At 42.6% G+C, this 19,860-nt stretch overlaps 2 protein-coding genes across 2 annotated transcripts in view; both read left to right on the plus strand.

Moving 5' to 3' along the window:
• Positions 1-319: 319 nt before the first annotated feature.
• On the plus strand, positions 320-1,827 carry LOC132654229 (vomeronasal type-1 receptor 44-like). The gene has a single exon (XM_060383737.1). It carries the CDS (start codon positions 870-872, stop codon positions 1,797-1,799), a length of 930 nt encoding a protein of 309 aa, XP_060239720.1. The 5' UTR covers positions 320-869; the 3' UTR covers positions 1,800-1,827.
• Positions 1,828-17,436: 15,609 nt separating this feature from the next.
• LOC110543173 (vomeronasal type-1 receptor A11-like) overlaps positions 17,437-19,860 on the plus strand; it is a gene marked incomplete at its 5' end in the record, with an annotated part of 34,753 nt that continues 32,329 nt past the window's right edge. The window contains one exon of the mRNA XM_060383401.1: positions 17,437-18,308. Coding sequence (XP_060239384.1) covers positions 17,437-18,308 — 872 coding nt within the window. The remainder of the gene's footprint in view (positions 18,309-19,860) is intronic.

A 19,860-nucleotide genomic window follows, 5' to 3' on the forward strand; every position in this document is an offset into this window, starting at 1 on the left:
TACATATGCTCCAGAGTTGCTGACTGGAGCTCATCTTCTGAGTGCTTATGGTCACACTTCGAAGAAATGGCAGAGAGTCATTAGGATTCAACTCAGAGTCCAAACTGGTAATTATTTGTTCTGGAGATTTATTAAGAACATTTGGCTGGGAAGCGGTGGTGCATGCTTTGAATCCCAGCACTCAGGAGGCAAAGGCAGGTGGATCTCCGAGTACTAGGACATCTTTGTTTACAGAGTGAGTTCCAGGACAGCGAGGACTATATAGAGAAACCCTGACTTGAAAAACTGAGAGAGAGAGAGAGAGAGAGAGAGAGAGAGAGAGAGAGAGAGAATAAGAGGAAGAGAAGGAGGCAGAGGTAAGGGGGACAAAGGGGAGAGAAAAGAAGAGAAAGAGACAAAGAAAATGAATGAATAATGAATGAATGAAAAAGAAGGTGAATGAATACTTGGCCAGCAGGGAAGAGGGCACTGAGATAAACGATCCTGTGCACGTGTGTCTGACAATCAAGTGAGATGCAGCTATTACCCCTTAATAAACCAAACATGTGGACCAGGAGAGGAAATTTTTTTATAACTTCTGGAAATGTTTAATGTACCAGAAAGTTTGTATTCTGAGACAGCCCCACTATGGTTCGAAGAGTTCAGTTTTGCTTGAGAAGCATCAGGACAGTGGGGACAGTGGGGACTATGGGGATGGTCTCAAGGGGGTGTGAGCTGGAGCTGAGTTCCAATTAGACAAGTTATAATTGGGATGAATTGACATCTTGTTGCCAGCTCAGGGTTGGTGGTTAATGCTTCATTACCAGTATTTATAATGAAGAGTTTTCTCTTTTCTCCTCAGACTTTTGATATTTGCAAATACACACACAATGAATAAGGCCAGCATACTCCACACTAACACAAATATTAAAATCACCTTGTTCTCTGAAATGAGTGTTGGGATCTCAGCCAACAGCATCCTTTTTCTCTTCCATCTCTGCATGCTCATTGGTGCACACAGGCCTAAGCCTATTTATTTCGTCATTGGTTTCTTGTCCCTGACCCAACTACTGATGCTGTTAACTATGGGACTCATAGCTGCAGACATGTTTATGTCTCAGGGGAGGTGGGACCCCACCACATGCAAATCCCTTTTCTATCTACACAGGTTCTTGAGGGGCCTCTCCCTTTGTGCTGCCTGTCTGCTGAATGTCCTCTGGACCATCATCCTCAGCCCTAGAAGCTGCTGTTTAAACAAGTTTAAACATAAATCTCCCCATCACATCTCGTGTGCCCTTTTTCTTTGCGTTCTCTACATGTCTTTTAGCAGTTACCTCTTGGTATCAAATAGCGCCGTCTCCAATTCGACCTCAGATAATTTTATGTATGTTACTCAGTCTTGCTCACTTCTACCCCTGAGTTACTCGAGACAAAGCACATTTTCCACACTGTTTGTCTTCAGGGAAGCCTTTCTTATCAGTCTCATGGCCCTCTCCAGTGGGTACATGGTGGCTCTCTTGTGCAGGCACATGAAGCAGGCCTGGCATCTTCACAGCACCAGCCTTTCTCCAAAAGCATCTCCAGAGCAAAGGGCCACCTGGACCATCCTGCTGCTCATGAGCTTCTTTGTGTTTCTCTGCATTTTGGAGACTGTTATCTTGCAAACAAGAATGAAGTTCAAAGATGGCTTACTATTCTACTTTATTCATATTCTTCTGTCCCATAGCTATGCCACAGTCAGTCCTCTTGTGTTTATTTGCACTGAAAAGCATATAATTAAAATTTTTAGGTCAGTGTGGGACAGGAAAGTAAATATGTGATTATTCAGGAATGGGTATGATCCCTTAATGCAATCCAATATGTTGTCATCAGAGCTATGATCATGACATAATAGGAACATTCCAAGGTTTAAACTGATATGTGAAAACATCCTTTTCCCATTACATCTGTTTACTCTGTTTGTGGATGGCAAGTATGTAAAAGAAGATTAAAAAGCATTTCTACTCAGATATCACATGAGGTTTATCTTTCTCAATTTGTTTTCCACAGAGATCTGTGAGATGTCTTTCATCTGACCTGCATTAGCACATTACTTTTTATTATTTATTTATTTATTGAGGATTTTGAGGCAGGGTTTCTCTGTGTGGCCCTGGCTCTTCTGGGCTTTCTTTGTAGATCAGGCTGACCTCAAACTCACAGAGATCCACCTGCCTCTGCCTCCCTGAGTGCTGGGAACAAAGGTGTGTGTCACCATGCATAGTTTATTTCTAATTTTTTGAACAATGATTTAAGTTTTAACTGTGTGTGTGTGTGTGTGTGTGTGTGTGTGTGTGCACTTGAGTGCAGATGCTCTTGGAGCCCAGATGTGTCAATTACTGTTAGAGCTAGACTTATAGGCAGTTGTGGGCCAGCCAAGTGTGAGTGTTGGTAATTGAACTTGAGTCTTCTAGAAAACAGTTCACTTATGTGCTGAGCCAACTCTCTGGCACAACCATTACTTTAAATATGTGGCAACTATGACATTTTCAATAAATGAATGCCTTGATTGTTTATATTTGAAAAAATACACAAGGAAACATCGTTTTGAGAATAAATTATCACAGAATGCAGAACACACACACAAATACACAGAGCTAAAATGATATGCAGAGAACCATAATGTCATTTGCATAATCGTGCTCCTATGGCCAAATTTAAAATAGTCAAAGGTAGGAGCAGCCACTGTCTAGTCTAGGGGTATCAGGATGTGGGATCAGGTCATGGCCTCCCTGTGCCATGGAGTGCTAGTGAGAACATGAAGAACACCTCGAATGTCTGCCATGCCAGTCAGACACACTGCACAAACTTGATGAGTTACTTATGAAAGATGAAGCTTAGGGGTGTCAAAGGAATAGAGACCATAAACAAAGTGCTTTATCTGTGCTCAAAATATCATAGCCAAATGTAAATAGTAAACTATTCACAGATAGTTACTCAGCTGTGCTATTGATATACTCCAGGGAACTGAGGGCTTGCAGCATGCCTGCTTATTGGAAAAGAAGAAAAAGAAAAAGAAAAAGAAGAAGCAGACACACGAAAAATGAGTAGACGGCTGAAAATAAACTCAGGGCTGAAATCAATCAATTAAAAACAAATAAAACAATTCAAAGAATCAATGAAACCAAGAGCTAGTTCTTTGAGAAAATCAACAAGATAGACCAACTCTTACCCAAGCTACCTAAAAGGCAGAGAGACACCATCTAAATCAATAAAATCAGAAATGAAAAGGAGGACATAACTACAGACACCGAGGAAATCCAAACAATTATTAGGTCTAATTTTAAAAGTCCGCATGGCACAAAATTTGAAAATCAAAATGCAATGGTCAATTTTCTTGATTGATTCCACTTAGAAAGCTGAATCAAGACCAGGTAAATCAATTAAATAGTCCTATATCTCCTAAGGAAATAGAAGCAGTCATTGAAAGTGTCCCATCCACAAAAAGACCAGGACCAGATGGTTTCAGCATAGAATTCTACCAGACCTTCAAAGAAGAGTTACTTCCAGTTCTCTTAAAACTATTCCACAAAATGGAAACAGAAGGAACATTACAAAACTCATTCTATGAAGCCACAGTCACCTTGGTACCTAAACCTCACAAAGACCCAACAAAAAAAAAAAAGTGAACTTCAGGCCAATCTCCCTTATGAACATTGATGCAAAAATACACAACAAAATACTTGCAAACCTAATACAAGAACACATCAAAGATATCATCCACTATTACCAAGTAGGCTACATCCCAGGTATGCAAGGGTGGTTCAATATATGGAAATCCATCAATGTGATCCATCATATTAACAAACTGAAAGAAAAAGATCACATGCTAATCTCCTTAGATGCTGAAAAAGCATTTGACAAAATCCAACATCCATTCATGTTTAAAATATTGGAGAGATCAGGGATGCAAGGCACATACCTAAGCATAGTAAAGGCAATATACAGCCAGCCTATAGCCAACATCAAACTAAACAGAGAGAAACTTATAGCAATCCCACTGAAATCAGGGACAAGGCAAGGCTGCCCACTCTCTCCATATCTCTTCAACATAGTTCTGGAAGTCCTTGCTAGAGCAATAAGACAGTTGAAGGAGATCAAGGGGATACAAATTGGAAAGGAAGAAGTCAAATTATCACTATTTGCAGATGATATGATAGTATACCTGATTGACCTCAAAAACTCTACCATGGAACTCCTACAGTTGATAAACACCTTCAGCAAAGTGGCCGGATACAAAATTAACTAAAAAAAAAAAAAAAAAAAAAAAAAAAAAAGATCAGTAGCCCTCCTGTATACAAAACACAAAGGGCTGAAAAATATATTAGGGAAACAGCACCTTCACAATAGCCACAAATGACATAAGGGAATTTGTACCTAACCAAGCCAGTCAAGGACAGGTATGATAAAAAAAATTTCCAGTCTCTGAAGAAAAAATTAGAAGATATCAGAAGATGGAAAGATCTCCCATACTCATGGCTTGGCAGGATTAACATAGTAAAAATGGCCATCTTACCAAAAACAATCTACAGATTCAATGCAATTCCCGTCAAATTACCAACACAATTCTTTACACACTATCAAAGCAGATGCTGAGAATTTTGGCTGTTAGGCAAAGATCATGGAATCTTATGAAAGAAGTGGGAAATAGTAAGATCAGGAGAGGACAGGAACTCCACAAGGAGAGCAACAGAACCAGAAAATTTGTATACAGGGGAATTTCTAGAGACTCATACTCCAACCAAGTACCATGCACGGAGATAACCTAGAAACCCTGCACAGATGTAGCCCATGGCAGTTCAGTATCCAACTGGGTTCCATAGTAATGGGAAGAGGGACTGTCTCTGACATAAACTGATTGGCCTGCTCTTTAATCACCTTCCTCTGAGGGGGGAGCAGTGTTACCAGGCCACAGAAGATGACAATGCAGCCACTCCTAATGAGATCTGATAGACTAGGATCAGAAGGAAGGAGAGGGGGACCTCCCCTATCAGTGGACTTGGGGTGGTGCATGCGTGAAGAAGGGGGAGAGAAGTTGGGATTAGGAGGGGAAGAGGGAGAGATTTATGAGAGGATACAAAGTGAATAAAGTGTAATTAATAAAAGTTAAAAAAATGACATTAAAAAAAAAACAGTCATGTACTCGACAATGCTCCTGACAATTTTTCAGCATTCCAACAACCTAAGATCTAGAACACTCTGAACACAGGAACACAACTGTAGCCTGTGCATGAGTGAACTGTTATTTAGCATTCAGAAAGGAGGAGACACCTGCACATGAATCAATGCCCATGAGCCCCAAAGCTACTTAGCAAAGTGAAAGTTCAGTCACACAGGAGCAGACATTGTATGAATCCATTTATAGATGACAGGACTCAGAGTAACCAACAGGAACAAAATCAGAATGTTATTCTAGAGTTTCAATAGCATACGCATTGTGGAAGTTTTGCTGGTGGGGTCTTTAGAGGCATTCGCTCTGGCTGGCCAGTAATGTGACTGTTCTCACCAATGTATGTCCACAATATTCAGAGGGGAACTGTGTATCTTCAGTCCATTTTCTCATTATGGAAATGTGTACAGCTAGTTTAAACATGCTGCAAAAGCATTGCCGCTGCAATTAAAAATAAAAGTATTCTAAAAGTATCAAGCTGTCATTTCTCAACAGTTTACAGTCCTTAAGGTAAATTTGCCTCAAGCAATGTATTGTCTGTTATTTCCTAATGCCCTGACTCTTAGTCTCAGGTTTCCCATGAAAGCAGAGAAGTCCTTCAGTTAAGCAGTGCTCTTAGGAAGCTACTCCTCCACCCTGGAAGGGTTTCCTACCTTGTGCTGGCATCCAGTTATTACCTTCTGGATGAGATATTTTAAATTCAGTCAGAGCCATAAAAAAATGTAGATTAAACGTGGAAAATTACCTAGCTTGAAAACAAGTGATGGTGTGTAAATTGTGGGCTTTTTCTTTTGTTATGTGGAAAAATCAACCAAACATAAAACATACCCAGCCCTGTATTTTTACATCAGTGATTGAAAAATCATATGTCCCTTAATGTTTCAAAAGAGCAACTCTGTAAGAGATTATGAACTAATAAGACTTATGTCCTATTACGTAGACATGCTCTTTATATGTCAATATGGTCATTTAGCTTTCAGGATTGTCACTTCTTTCTTAAACGAAAACTTTAATTATTTCTGATGTTTCCATCATGGGCCCCATTCCAACTCATGTCTCTGTTCCTTGGTTTCCACCCTGTACCCTTGCAACCTCTCCTCCAAATGAAATGAAATGAAATGAAAAGTTTTGCTGTGGAATCGTAGTGTGGCATCTTTTCTTTACGTGCTTATGTTCACTGCAATGAGTCATGGGTCTGGATTGAAGCCTCTGGCTTCTGCTACACCATCAAGACTGCATCCACATGGGGACTTCTCTCAGATGCCCTCTTGTTGCCCTGTGTCTTCGGAGCTCCGGCAGCTTTGGATCTACAGGACCGGCCCTTTCATCCTCTCCAGCAGGTCACAGAAGGACAGGTGTTGGGGTGGACCAACTCAAAGCTCTGGATCTGCCTGGGTGGTAGCTGAGTTGGTGAGCCACCAGCTCTCCTGCACCCACACCCCAGGGTGAGCCCACCAGCTCTCCTGGACCCACACCCCAGGGTGAGCTCAGCACGGCCCTGGATATCTCACACAGTGCTGCAGCCGGCAAGGAGCAAGGTCATCTTTCCTGCTCTCCTGCTCTTGGGGCCAAATCACCCATGCCTTCACTACCAGGGCCAGCTGTGCTGTGCTGCCCAGGGGAGGTGCTCTTCTGAGTGCTGCAAATGGGGAGAGGCAGAGACAACTCTCCTGCTCTCATGACCTTGGAGCCATGTCTCCAACCTGCTACAGCTGGTGAGAGACAAAATGTGAGGAGCGGGGAGGGGATCTCTTCCTTGCCCAAGCCATCCCACAGCAGAGCAGGGGAAGGCCCAGCTCTCCCAAGTTCGTGGCCATTGAGGGGTGGAGCCAGCTCAGAACAGTGCTTCAGTTAGCATTCCTAACCAGGGACACCTGCATGGCCTCTGGTGGAAACATGGGCCTGGGTCATCGAACAGACCCTGGCTGCCATAGGACCAGGGGACCCAGACTTGGCTCCTGGCAGCAGCATGGTTCCACATGTCCCCATGGCCTAGGTGGCAGTGGAGGCCATTCTGATCATTATATCTTCCTCAGCAGCACATCCTTCAGACAATCACACGGTCTTCAGTGGCATCCCTAACCCTGACATTAACTTGGCCTTTGTTGGTAACTTAGGCTACAGACATAGCCAAAGACCCAAGCTGCAGCAGGACCTCACCTTGGCCTCCTCATGGATGTCTGTTCCTCACTGCCATTAAGTCTCCAATTCCGCCATTTTCTACAGTGAATAAACCCCTCCACTTCACTTTCTCTTTCATCTTTCTGCCATGTACTCCATGTTCCAAATTTTTCCTTCACACATTTTTTTCCATTGAAGGGTCACCTGTTGCAGTGCTGGGAGGCCACATATGGATACAAGGCCTGGGTTGTCGTTTCTTAAAGTAACTTTACAATTGGGTGCTGGCCTCTTTATTTTGGATATCATGAATACACACACACACACACACACACACACACAGACACACAGACACACACACAGACACACACACACACACACCAGAGAGAGACAGACACAGAGTAGACGGACAGCAAACAGAGATACAGACAGAGACACAGAGACAGAGATAGAGAAAACCTCCTAAGTTTAAATGCAGAATAAGACATGGAACATAACACAGCTTTGACCTCAACTAATGCCATGAAAAGTGGGAGCTTGCTCTATCCTGATTACTTATAAAGAGAAATCAATTGCAAGCCTCTAATTCAGGTGGGCTTTTCTATACTAATTACAGTTTCATTTGTTATTCAGTAACTGAAAAGAGCAATTTGGGGAGATATTACAAATCAAAGCACACTCATATCCATGAGCAGTGATGTCACTGTCCATGTGTAGATCTCATAAGTTAGCCTTAAGGATCATTTAAAGAAATGACTTAAGTACTAGGTAATGTAGGCAGGGCAGCTGGAGAAGAAGATCACATGTCCTTTATACATACTGGGTTGGTGAGAAATGCTGATGACAGGCTGTATGCTCGCAAAATTGAATGTTGTGAATGACTTAAAGGGAGGGAATATTTACAGATACATAAAGATGGAGAAAATGGGGAGAAATTAATAAACTGTTAAAACAAACATGTGAACACATGAACAGGTCCAAATGTGTGTGCACATGCCTTTAGTGCCAGCACTTAGTTTGCCGGCAGGGGCAGAAGTTGGCAGAGATCTGTGAGTTCAAGGCAAGCCTGGTGTATATAGTGAGTTCCAAGCCAGCCAGGGCTACATGGGGAGACCCTGACTAAAAATAAAAGAACATTCAGTATCTCTGAATTTCCAGTTCTCTCTAGAATCATGTTTCCATCTATCCTGTATATTTAATTGTTGACATAAGACAGGAGGTTTATATTTTTAAAGGCTTCTCTTCTAATTCTAGTGTCCTTAATATAAATCATCCACCTGAAAACATTATGTTTGTTTAACTTTTGTAAGTGAGAATGTCATTGTAGCCAGGATAGCCTTGAATCCTCCTGGCTCCACCTCTGGAGTCATCCCTTTATTCAGACTTTAGAGCTCGGCTTGTCCTCAGCCTCAGCTGGGTCCCATCTGCCTCTGGTCACCCTGGCTCTCCAGCTCTGCCTTGAGCTCTCAGCATTCCATCTGCTTTCTTTCACAATTCACCTTCAGATTTCACTCACAGCTAACATCCTGCAACTAGGAGTTTGGATAGACTGGAAAATACATCAATAAAGCAGGTGCTCCATGGGAAGACTGACCTGGGGAGAGGCTGTCACACACTGTAGAAGGAGGACCCTCAAGTGGGCATGTAAATCATTGGAGGACTAAAAGTTCTGCATCTCAGAAGAGAGGCAGTACAGTGGAGAAATTGCTCAAAATTAAGCCTAAGGTGTAAAGTGAGAAAAGAAACTGTTGTCTATTTGGTGCAAACTTTCTGATCAGTCCCGCAGGTGTGGCAAGGGAGCTCAGATAAAGTTTGTTCTCAGTCCTCCCCAGATGGCTGTAATCAGGACACAGGGAGTAAGATCAACAGGCAGAGAAGATGCTCCACTGGGAGGCCAGGTCTCCATGACCCCAGCAGGAACGTGTCATCTTCTACAGACACAGAAATAAATGTCACAGAGGGGCCTTAAATTCTCCATTCACCTAAGCTGTGCAGAATCTCCTCAGACGCACTGTCCTCCCCTGCCACGTCCATCTGGGTAAGTGCTCTGCACCCAAGAGCAAATTCAGAAGGTGGTAGGAACCCAGGCAGGCTGTGGGAGGAGGAGGCTAAAGAGGGGTTTTCAGCAGCTACAGAGGAGTTGCAGAGCTCTGACAGACCATCAGCACAAGGGACTGAGTTCTGCATTGGCAACAAGAACATTTTCTTCTCAACATACTCATTTCCTTAATTTTTAGACTTTCAAATTGCTTTAGAATTCATGTTCATTCCTGTGAACTAAGTAACTCACACTGTATACCTGGATAAGCTGTTAAGTTACATTTCTTTTACTAATTTACCTATTCCTAGGACAAATTATCAGGGAAGTGAAAGGTCTGGAGAGCTCACTTTCCTCGGTTGTGCATCTGTAACTTTGGTGTGCATAGAACTGTTTTGATGTAACATCTTCTGTGCTGTGAAGTATAAAAACTTCCAAAGTCTGTGTAAGTAATAGAGGCTGTAGATTCAAAATCTCATTCCACAGAGGGAGGCCCCACAGGACTGCAAATGTTCCTTTTAGTGTTTGCTCATGGCCTCTATTCTTCTCAGCTCAATTTCAGAGATCACAAATTAGTGGTGTCAGCCCTTAGCCACTACTGGCTTGGTAGGAGGTGTCAGTAAATGGCTATGATGGTGAGGTTTCCAGGACACTAACTATTAATGCACAGTGACAGTGGCAGATTCCCTTCCCTGACTCACTGAGATCAGGAATTCTGGGAAGAGCTGGTTGCATGTTTTGTCTTTTCTCTATGTTCTCCACATGCATCTGTGCAACTTTTTATGATAGAAAAACTTGAATCTCATTTTATTTGAGGAAATTTGGAGAAGTGAACTCCCTCACCCTGTCCTGCTGTCTTTATTTCATTTCCAGACTTATCCCAAAGCTCAAATTTTCATGAACCTATGTGAAGAGATGGACAGGAACTGACCCCCCTCTCCTTTCTCTTAGGCAATGAATGCACTGGGAGGGAGGTCAGAGCTCTTAGCAACAAAGCCTAGCCTCTCCTGAGGCTCCCCTGGGTGCTGGGGGAGCAGGTTGTGCTGTAGCACCATGCATGGTCCAGTGTTTGTGTCTGGAGTCTGTGCCATCCTGCTCCTCAGGGTCATCGAATCTTTCTGTTTCTGGAGGCTGATTTGGAAACCTTGGGGTACAGCCTCACTGACACTCTGAGCTCAGAGATGCTGTACAAACACTTCAAAGTTCAAAAACACAATTCTCAGTCAGGCTTTCAGACAGAGCTGCGATTCCTTAACCAAAAGGCTCTTCATGATTTGCCTATAACGTTACCACAGTTCATTTATTTCTTGCATCTCTGAAACAGCACTGGCCTATGCTTGGTGAAGGTTTTGCCTTCCCTGGAGTACTGGCCATTTATCCCTAGAGTCTTCCTATTTTTAAAGTTAGGATTGTGCCAAAGGTAGACATCCTGACTGAGTAACTTTCAGCCATTTTCATTGAGCAGGGACAGTGTCTCCACCAACCCCCTCTATGTGCTGATGCTATGGACTGTGAGTTGTCCATGATTTGGGTAACTGTGGGCTAACACAGGCTAAAGTCGCGGCTTCTTGAATTCCTGCAGTACAGGGAGTTCAATTCCTCCCCCCACCTCCTGAGCAGCTGTAGTCTTCACAACTGGTTTTAACTGAGGAGATCTCAGGTTCCCCATTGGTCATTTCTTGCTCTGTGCAAGTTTTATTTTCCTAATCTTTCCAAATGCTTTCCCTTTCTCTTCTCCAATACAGCCTTTCCTAATGGGACCTATTTCACAGATTGGTGAGTTTTCCTGGTGCCATGTACAGAGTTTCTTGCCTCTGGGAAGCAGCCTATTTTGTTGTGTTGTGTAAAGTGAAATCATAGAACATGTTACAACAGGCTCTCTCAGGCTGGGCACAGCTTTCTTCACTCCAGTCCTCTAGGTTGGATGAGGTGGCCCTTAACCCATTCTGCAGATCTGAAAGTGTGTGTCCTATCTCCTGGTTTCTTACAGCATACACAGGCTGGCAGGTGGGCTGATGAGGCTCAGCTGGGAGGAGCCAGGCTAGAGGATTCTCTGTGGCTTGTTCCTGAGGAGAGGAACACTCACCAGAAGGTTTTCTCTAGAAATTATAATCTGCCTGCCTTACTGGTCCTGATTGTATAAGACTTAGATGTAGCTGTCAGTGCATGCTATGTGTAGATATTTGGATGACTAGAGACATGTCTATCCCTCCTGACAAGCCTGTATGTTTTCTCTTTTGCTACTATTGAATTCCATTTCCAGGACAGAAGTGGTTTCAAAGCAGGAATCCCTGAAGCCATGATGTTAATATTAAGACTCATAACCTAACCTTTGGCAGAGTGCAGGGAATCATATGAAGGAAGGGGGAGTTAGTAAGACCTGGAGAAGACAGGAGTTCCACAAGGCCCAAATATATCAGGGCACAGGGGTCTTTCATGAGACTGTTTCTCCAACCAAGGACCATGTATGTAAATAACTTAGAATCTCTGCTCCTATATAGTCCATGGTAGCTCAGTTTCCAAGTGGGTTCTCTAGTAAGGGGAACAGGGAGTGTCTCTGACATGAACTCAATGGCTAGCTCTTTGACTCCTCTCACCCCCCGCTGAAGGAGGAGCAGCCTTGCTAGGCCACAGAGGAGGACATTGCAGCCAGTCCTGAAGAGACCTGATAAGTTAGGGTCAGATGGAATGGGAGGAGGTTCTCCCCTATCAGTGGACTTTGAAAGGTTCAGGGAGAAGATGAGGAAGGGATTGTGGGACTGGGAATGAATGAAGGAGGTTGCTACAGCTGAGATACAAAGTAAATAACCTGTGATTGATATAAAAATAAAAATTATAAGAAAAAATGAAATTAAAAAAGAAAAGAAAAGAGTATCAGGGAGGATTCACAGTCTCTGTGGCTGCCTTTCTCTCCTAAGAGCTTTTGGTTTGTAGGGCTGTGGTTTCTGAAGAGATGCTGAAAACAGCACAGCCTGTGCCCTGCTCTGCAGAGCTGACAGCTCACTGCCTGGGCAGTCTGATAGTGTGATGTGCTCATAAAGACCAAGTTCCTTTTTCTTATTTCTTTTCTTGTTAGCTCAGTGGAATTAAAGAAAAAATATATGCATTTCCAGAAACGACACGAGAAAAAGCATGTTAGAATTCTTTTGCTTCTTAGTTAGCCAGTGCTAATACACATGCAATGCAAACTATTAGTTAAAATCTACAAGTGTGTTTTCCTTCCATGAAATAAGTATAGAACATGCACCTGACACTCAGTGCAGAAACCATAAAATGACATTCAGAGCGTGTGCTTCCGATGACATTTGTAAATGTAGTTTGTAATTTTAAAAAGTTGTAAATAAAGCTTGGAAACAATGGAGCCCCATCAGTCTCTCCATTGTTTTCCTGGTCTATCACATCACAACTCTAATGTCTGAGTTGCTCAAAGTAGAGACAACTGCCATTTTACCTGATGATTGGAAAACAGAGCTGCCCCCAACCTACTGTGTTCTGCTTCTTGTGACTGGGATTTGGAAAACAAACACATGAGCTTTATAAAGAATAATTGAGCACCACTCATTTAATCAACACTCTACTGCTATCTGGAGTACATGGTCCATAATCTAATAAAGGATTAACCATTTCTATGATGCTACAGAACATTTATTTCAGAAAATCTGCTTTATTCAATGTTTTCACCAACCATCTGCTTCAGGTATAACTCCTGTCATGGTACCCCATACTTGTGAAATTTTAAACCCTTTGCCTATCCTTAGTATCTTCCATGACAATGTCCCATGGTTGTCACACGCGGTAGGATTTGCCAGTTGTGGTGACAATGTGACATAGTTTAAATAAGTGTAAAACAATTTCACTGTACACACTTGACTTTCAGTGATAAGTTTTTACTATGTCACTGGAATTTATTTACAAAATTACATCTCCTGCATGCATGGTGTCTATGCTGGAAAGTTTTATGTTAGCTTGAAACAAGCTAGAATTATTTCAGACAAGAGAACCTCAGTTGGGGAAACATCCCTACCAGACCGGCCTGTGGGCAAGCACCTGTACATAGTAGGGCTGTGGTTTCTGAAGAGATGCTGAAAACAGCACAGCCTGTGCCCTGCTCTGCAGAGCTGACAGCTCACTGCCTGGGCAGTCTGATAGTGTGATGTGCTCATAAAGACCAAGTTCCTTTTTCTTATTTCTTTTCTTGTTAGCTCATTATCTTGATTGATGATTGATTTCATATGGCTGGGCCATGCTCACTGTGAACAGTGCCGTCCCTGTCTGTTGGTCCCAGGTGCTACAAAAAGTAGGTTGAGCAAGCTCTAAGAAGCAAGCTGCTGAGCAACACTACTCCATGGCCTCTCCATCAGTTCCTGCCTCCAGGTCCCTGTCTTGAGTTCTCACCTAGCTTCCCTGGCTGGAGAACTACAGGCTGTGTGGTGAAATAATCCCTCATCTCCCCACAGTAACAGAAACTCGAGAAGACAGAAAGTGGTACTAGGTCGTGAGATATGACTATGATAGACCTGACCTTGGGAGAAGTGTGGAAAGGTTTTGAAACTTTGGAGTGTAAAGTACATAGAGTGCTGATACTCCAGTGGATTATTTGGTGTGATATTAGAATGTAATGCTGAGAGCAGAGCAGATGATGGAGGCTTCTCTTATGCAGTTCCATGGGGAAGCTTGAGAGTCCCTTAAAGATTCTATGAGGGTCACTCATATTTTGAGTTAAAAACCATTAAAATGATTTGTCCTGTGCAGCTCCTGTCCTCTCCAAGTCATACTAACTCCCCCTTCTTTCATATGATTCCCTGCACTCTGCCCAAGTTTTGGTTATGAGTCTCAGCATCTGCTTTGATACACTGCTAGGCAGAGTCTTTCAAAGACACTCTGTCCTGGGCATAGAGGGCTATTCTGAGACTGTTTCTCCAACCAAGGACCATGCATGGATATAACCTAAAACCCGTGCTTGGATGGAGCCCATGGCAACTCATTATCTGAGTGAGTCTCCTAGTAAGGGGAACAGGGACTGTCTCTAACATGAAGTCAATGGCTGGCTCTTTGACCTTCCCACCACCCCTGAGGGAGGAGCAGCCTTGCTAGGCCACAGAGGAGGACATTTCAGACAATCCTGAAGAAATCTGATAAGCTAGGGTCAGATGGAAGTGGAGGAGGACCTCCCCTGTGAGTGTATTTAGAGAGGAGATGAGGGAGGGAAGGTGAGATTGGGAGGAAATGAGGGAGGGGCTACAGCTGGGATACAAAGTAAATAAACTCTAACTAATATAAAAATAAAAATTTAATTAAAAAAAGGAACCACTAAAATGAAACCTTTGCCTTGCAGGAACAATTAAAATCCTCTGAAGTATTTTCTCAGCTTCAGCCTACAGACATTGTGGCCTAAATACTGCTGAGGCTGCATCTCATGCTGGTAGCCAAACTTGGTAGCTCAGGAGTCTCTCAGGTGTTCAAGACCAGCCTGTTCTAGGGAGGGAGTTCAGCACAGCCAAGGCTACATAGAAAAACCTTGTGTCAAAAAAAAAAAAAAACAAAACAAAACAAAAAAACAAAACAAAATAAAAACAAAACAAAACAAAAAAAACAACAAATAAACAGAGTTTCTCAGGTGGTACTGTTCTGAAACATGGAGGGATCATGGAGTGAAGCTGTGACTTGGCTCCATACAACTGTGTTATCGTCCTTGAAGAGAGCCAAGAAGCCACTGATGAAGCCTCGGCCCCTTTGCAGTGCAGAGCCAAGCCATTTGGAGATGTCAGTATCACATGCCAGCAGCAGCTGCTGTGGGACGAGGCCAGTTTAAACCTAGGAGACAAGCTGTGTGGAAGGCTTTGCCAGCAGTGTGGAGGACCCCAGAAGATCACTGGTGAGTCCCAGAAGCCTGGCACTGAGAGTTACACTGTTGGACTTTGTTGAACTTGATTGTGACTGTGCCCTGGTTCTTCCCTTTTACATAAGAAAATATTTATTTTTATTTTACAGGAGCCCACAAAGTCTCTTGACTCTGAACACTTAAAGGGATTTTGGAGATTTACAGAGAGTTTGGAGTTCTAGAGAGACTGTGGGTATTTTAGAGAGACTTTGAAAATGTTAGTGAAACTAAATGTTTTAGAGGCTTGAATATTTTGTAGAGGCTTTGAATGTTGAAAGAGACTTGAGAGATAGAACTTTTAAAAAAATGGAACTTTTCTATTGCAATGTTGACATTAGTTTAACATCTTGGGAACAACAAAATTGAGAGACAAAGTTATAGTGTAACAGAGATGTGTTTAGTGTCAGGTAGATAGGGGGTCAACTGTGGCAGCTGTTTTTGTCTTTTGTTTGTTGAGTCAACACACTAGACTCTTTTGGGAAGGGAACCTCAGTTGAGAAAATGCCCCCACTAGATTGGCCTATGGGCAAGTGTGTGATGCATTTTCTGGATAGATGATCAGTGTGAGAGGGCCCACATCACTGTGGGTGCAGGCTCTGGGCTCAGGGTTCAGGATACTTAAGAACACAGACTGAGAAATCCATGAGACACAAGCTAGTAAGCAGCGTCCTTCAGTTCTTGCCTCAAGACACGTGCCTCAGTTCTTGCCCCAGGTTCCTGCCTCAAGTCCCTCCTCAGCTTCCCTGCACAATGGATTATCAGCTGTAAGATGAAATAAAGGCTTCCCAAGCCAATTTGGTTTTGGTCATGGTGGTTTATTTAGTCTGTGTCTAAATCAAGAAACTACAATAATTCAACAGCATGTACACCACATTTATTAATATAAACCTGGAGCCAGCATATCAGGTACCTGGTAAGTATAAACTATAATAATTCAACAGCATCTACACCACACTTACTAATATAAACTTGGACCAGCAAGTTTATATCAGGTATGTGGAGAAGTATCGCAGCTCCATTATGGAGAGAGGGAATGTTGACTCCTATGGAGTCTGCCTTTCAAGACTGAGTTGGACCATTTTTCTTTAATTAATTCTGTAATATGGACAGCTCCAAGTCTGTTAGAACTGTAGTTCTATTTACTCCCTGACTTCACACGCTGAAGGAGAAAGACACGGTATATGCTCCTGCTGACATTTGCCCACCTTGCCCTTCTCTTGTAGCAGCTCTGGACTGAGATCAGAACCAAGCAAGATGGAGGTACAGAGCAGTGATCAAAGACTGAATCATCCACCAGAGTTTTCTGAAAGGACTCCGTGCCAATGTGCTATTGTTTTCTGATTTGTCTTTTATCTTCTGTTTCAGGCAGTGACAGAGCTGAACAGTCTTTATGAGCTGCCTGAACTCTCCCAGACCACAAACATAAGCCACCAACACATCCACAGAGACCATCATGTGCTGGAATTCTCCCATGTTTGGTGTGTAAACAGTGTGTTCTTGCTCACCCAGTGTCTCTCTGACACAAGCACTCTGTTCTTCACATGTTCAAGAGGAGGTGACTGGGACCCGGCCTCAGAGTATTGAAGGACATACTTGGAGGAAACAGCAGATCATGAATAAAATCAGAAACATCTGGATTCATAGATTACAACCCCCAACATTTGCTATAGAAATTTTCTAAGAAATTAGGATTTTCAATAGAGTACAGATAGCCCTGAATAGAATAAGTGCATACCCAATCCATGGGACCGCTTTAGTTGGCAAGGTCTGCTTTTTTTTCTTTTATACAATCCTTCTCATTCAGACTCTACCCAAAATAGTAAAACTGTCTATAATGTGCCTGGCCATCAAGATGTTGTGGGTAAAAACCAAGTAAGATGCTGCTCCTGCTCCAGGAAAACCCAAACCTGCAAACATGAGAACACATAATTGCTGCTGTTTCTAATGTTGAGGGAGCTCACACACTGCAGCCACCATGGGACACAGGGTCCAGCCATGGCTCAGCTTAGGACAAGTGAGAGCAGGAGGATGGTCTGTGGGGTAGGAGTTAGAATAGAGGTCTTCAGCGGAATAAGCATTCAGGAGCATCTGCATGTTTTCCTGAGGCCAGAAGACTGGTCTGGAGTGGTATGTGAGGTCTTGATCATGGTGAATCATTGTTTTACTTTTCTCCTCATCCACTCTTTGTTTCCACACAAGATGACTTCACACTCTTCTGACATAAGGAACACCTTCTTCTCTGAAATTGGCATTGGGATCTCAGCCAACAGCTTCCTTCTTCTCTTTTACATCCTCAAGTTCATTCCTGGGCACAGGCCTAGACCCACTGACGTGCTCATTGGTCTGCTGGCACTAATCCACCTACTGATGCTAATGTTCATAGCATTCATAGCCACGGACATTTTTATTTCTTTGAGGGGATGGGATGACACCATATGTAAACTCATTGTCTACCTGTACAGAATTTTTAGGGGCCTCTCGCTTTGTACCACCAGCCTGCTGAGTGTCCTCCAGGCCATCATCCTCAGTCCCAGAAGCTCCTGTTTAGCCAAGTTCAAGCACAAATCTGCCCATTACATCTTATGTGCCTTTCTTTTTCTGAGTGTCCTTTATGTGCTCATTAGCAGTCACCTCTTAGTATCAATTATTGCCACTCCCAATTTGACTTCGAATAACTTCATGTACGTTACTAGGTCCTGTTCTCTCCTACCCATGAGTTACCTCATGAAAAGCACATTTTGTACACTGATGGCCGTCAGGGAAGTCTTTCTTATTAGTGTTATGGTCATCTCTACTTGGTACATGGTGGCTCTCTTGTGCAGGCACAGGAAGCAGGCCCGGCATCTTCACAGCACCAGGCTTTCTCCAAAAGCATCCCCAGAGCAAAGAGCTAACAGGGCCTTCCTTCTGCTCATGAGCTTCTTTGTGTTGATGTCCATCTTGGATTGCTTTATCTCCTGCTCAAGAACTATGTTCCTGAATGATCCAACATCTTACTATATCCGACTCTTTGTTGTCCACAGCTATGCCACAGTCAGCCCTTTTGTGTTTATGAACACTGAAAAACATGTCGTTAACTTTTTCAGGTCTGTGTGTGGAAGGACATAAATGTTTGAATATTCATTGATCATTGATTGGCCTATTTCTTTATAAGAGGACCCAATACACTGCCATCAGAACTGTCAGTCATGGCATGGTGTTCATGTGCTTTGGTGTACATGAAAATCTAAAGCAGTGTTTTTGTTTTTGTTTTTGTTTTTCTGTTAAAATTATTTACTTTAACCTGTGTGGTAACAAACATGTAGCAGAAAATTAAACATCATCCCTTTTCTGATATGACCAGGGCATTTTTGTTTCATTTTATTTTATTTTATTTTATTTTATCTTTTTCCTCAATGCGTCATTATGGGAATCCTATGAGGTGGCTCTCATGCATCATGGCCGTGGACAGCTCACACTGTTTTGAAGGATGTAACCATGTCTAACACATTTCAATATTTTAATTTCCTGTGGTATAGCTATTTTGACAAATTAAATGAGGAGGCATTTCTTGCCATAGTTACACACTCCAGAAAGAAAGGAATCATACACAGAACTTTCAGAAGAGAATTCTTTGCAAGAAGCACATGTGATGTATACAGCAATGCGAACAACAGCTGGATTTAAAATTCTCAGAGTTATCAAAACTTTTGACCCAAACACAGCCTCTGCACAGCATAGGACCACGTTCAGTCTTACGGTGCAAGGCAGTTAGTTCCAGCACTGGTCACCAAGGTATGGTGCCCTGGAAAACAGGAAAGACCCACACCACTGGCCAGCTCCCTTGAGGTTCAACACTCTACACAACATTTCTTCTAAAACCAAATTCCTCCTCCTTTCACCTCTGCTATAAATAGATTGGGATAAAGTCTGTTGCTTGGGGAAACATTTATATCCATGAGGCAGTTTATCAGACTGTAATAAGGAAGTTTAATAAGCCAATCAAACATATGTCATCTAGATTACTATGCAAGGGGACATGGCAACACAGGGGGCATGAAAAGCCTTGTTTAAGTTAATTTGGGATTCAACTTTTGGACTGATGTCCCCTGGGCCTATTGTTCCCATACACTGAACTTCTTCCTGGCTTCAGCCTGGTTGTCCCATCTCTTGGTTGTTTTCTGTGTCAGTTGAGCATAGACAAACCACCCATTGTTACCCATTGTTAAAGGGTAGGAAAACTTTTTTTCCAAGCAAATGGACCCAAGAAGCAAGCTGAGGTTGCCATTCTAATATCTTCAAAACAAAAAGACTTCTAATTAAAATTAATCAAAAGAGATGGGAAAGGACTCTTCATACTCATCAAAAGGAAAATCCAACCGCAAAAAAATGTTAATTCTGAACATCTATGCCTCAAAATGAAGGGCACCCCCATTTGTAAAAGGAACATTAGTAAAGTTTTAACCACACATTGAACCTTATACATTAAAAGCAGGGGACTTCAATACACTACTCTCATCAATAGACAGGTCATCCAGACAAAAACTAAGCAGAGAAATAATGGAGCTAACAGCCATTGTGAGTCAAGTGGACCAAACAGAAGTCTAGAGAATATTTCACCCAAACAGAAAAGAATATACACTCTTCTCAGGATCTCAC

The sequence above is a fragment of the Meriones unguiculatus genome, chromosome 5, assembly GCF_030254825.1.
Source record: "Meriones unguiculatus strain TT.TT164.6M chromosome 5, Bangor_MerUng_6.1, whole genome shotgun sequence".
In the NCBI taxonomy this organism is placed as follows: domain Eukaryota; kingdom Metazoa; phylum Chordata; class Mammalia; order Rodentia; family Muridae; genus Meriones; species Meriones unguiculatus.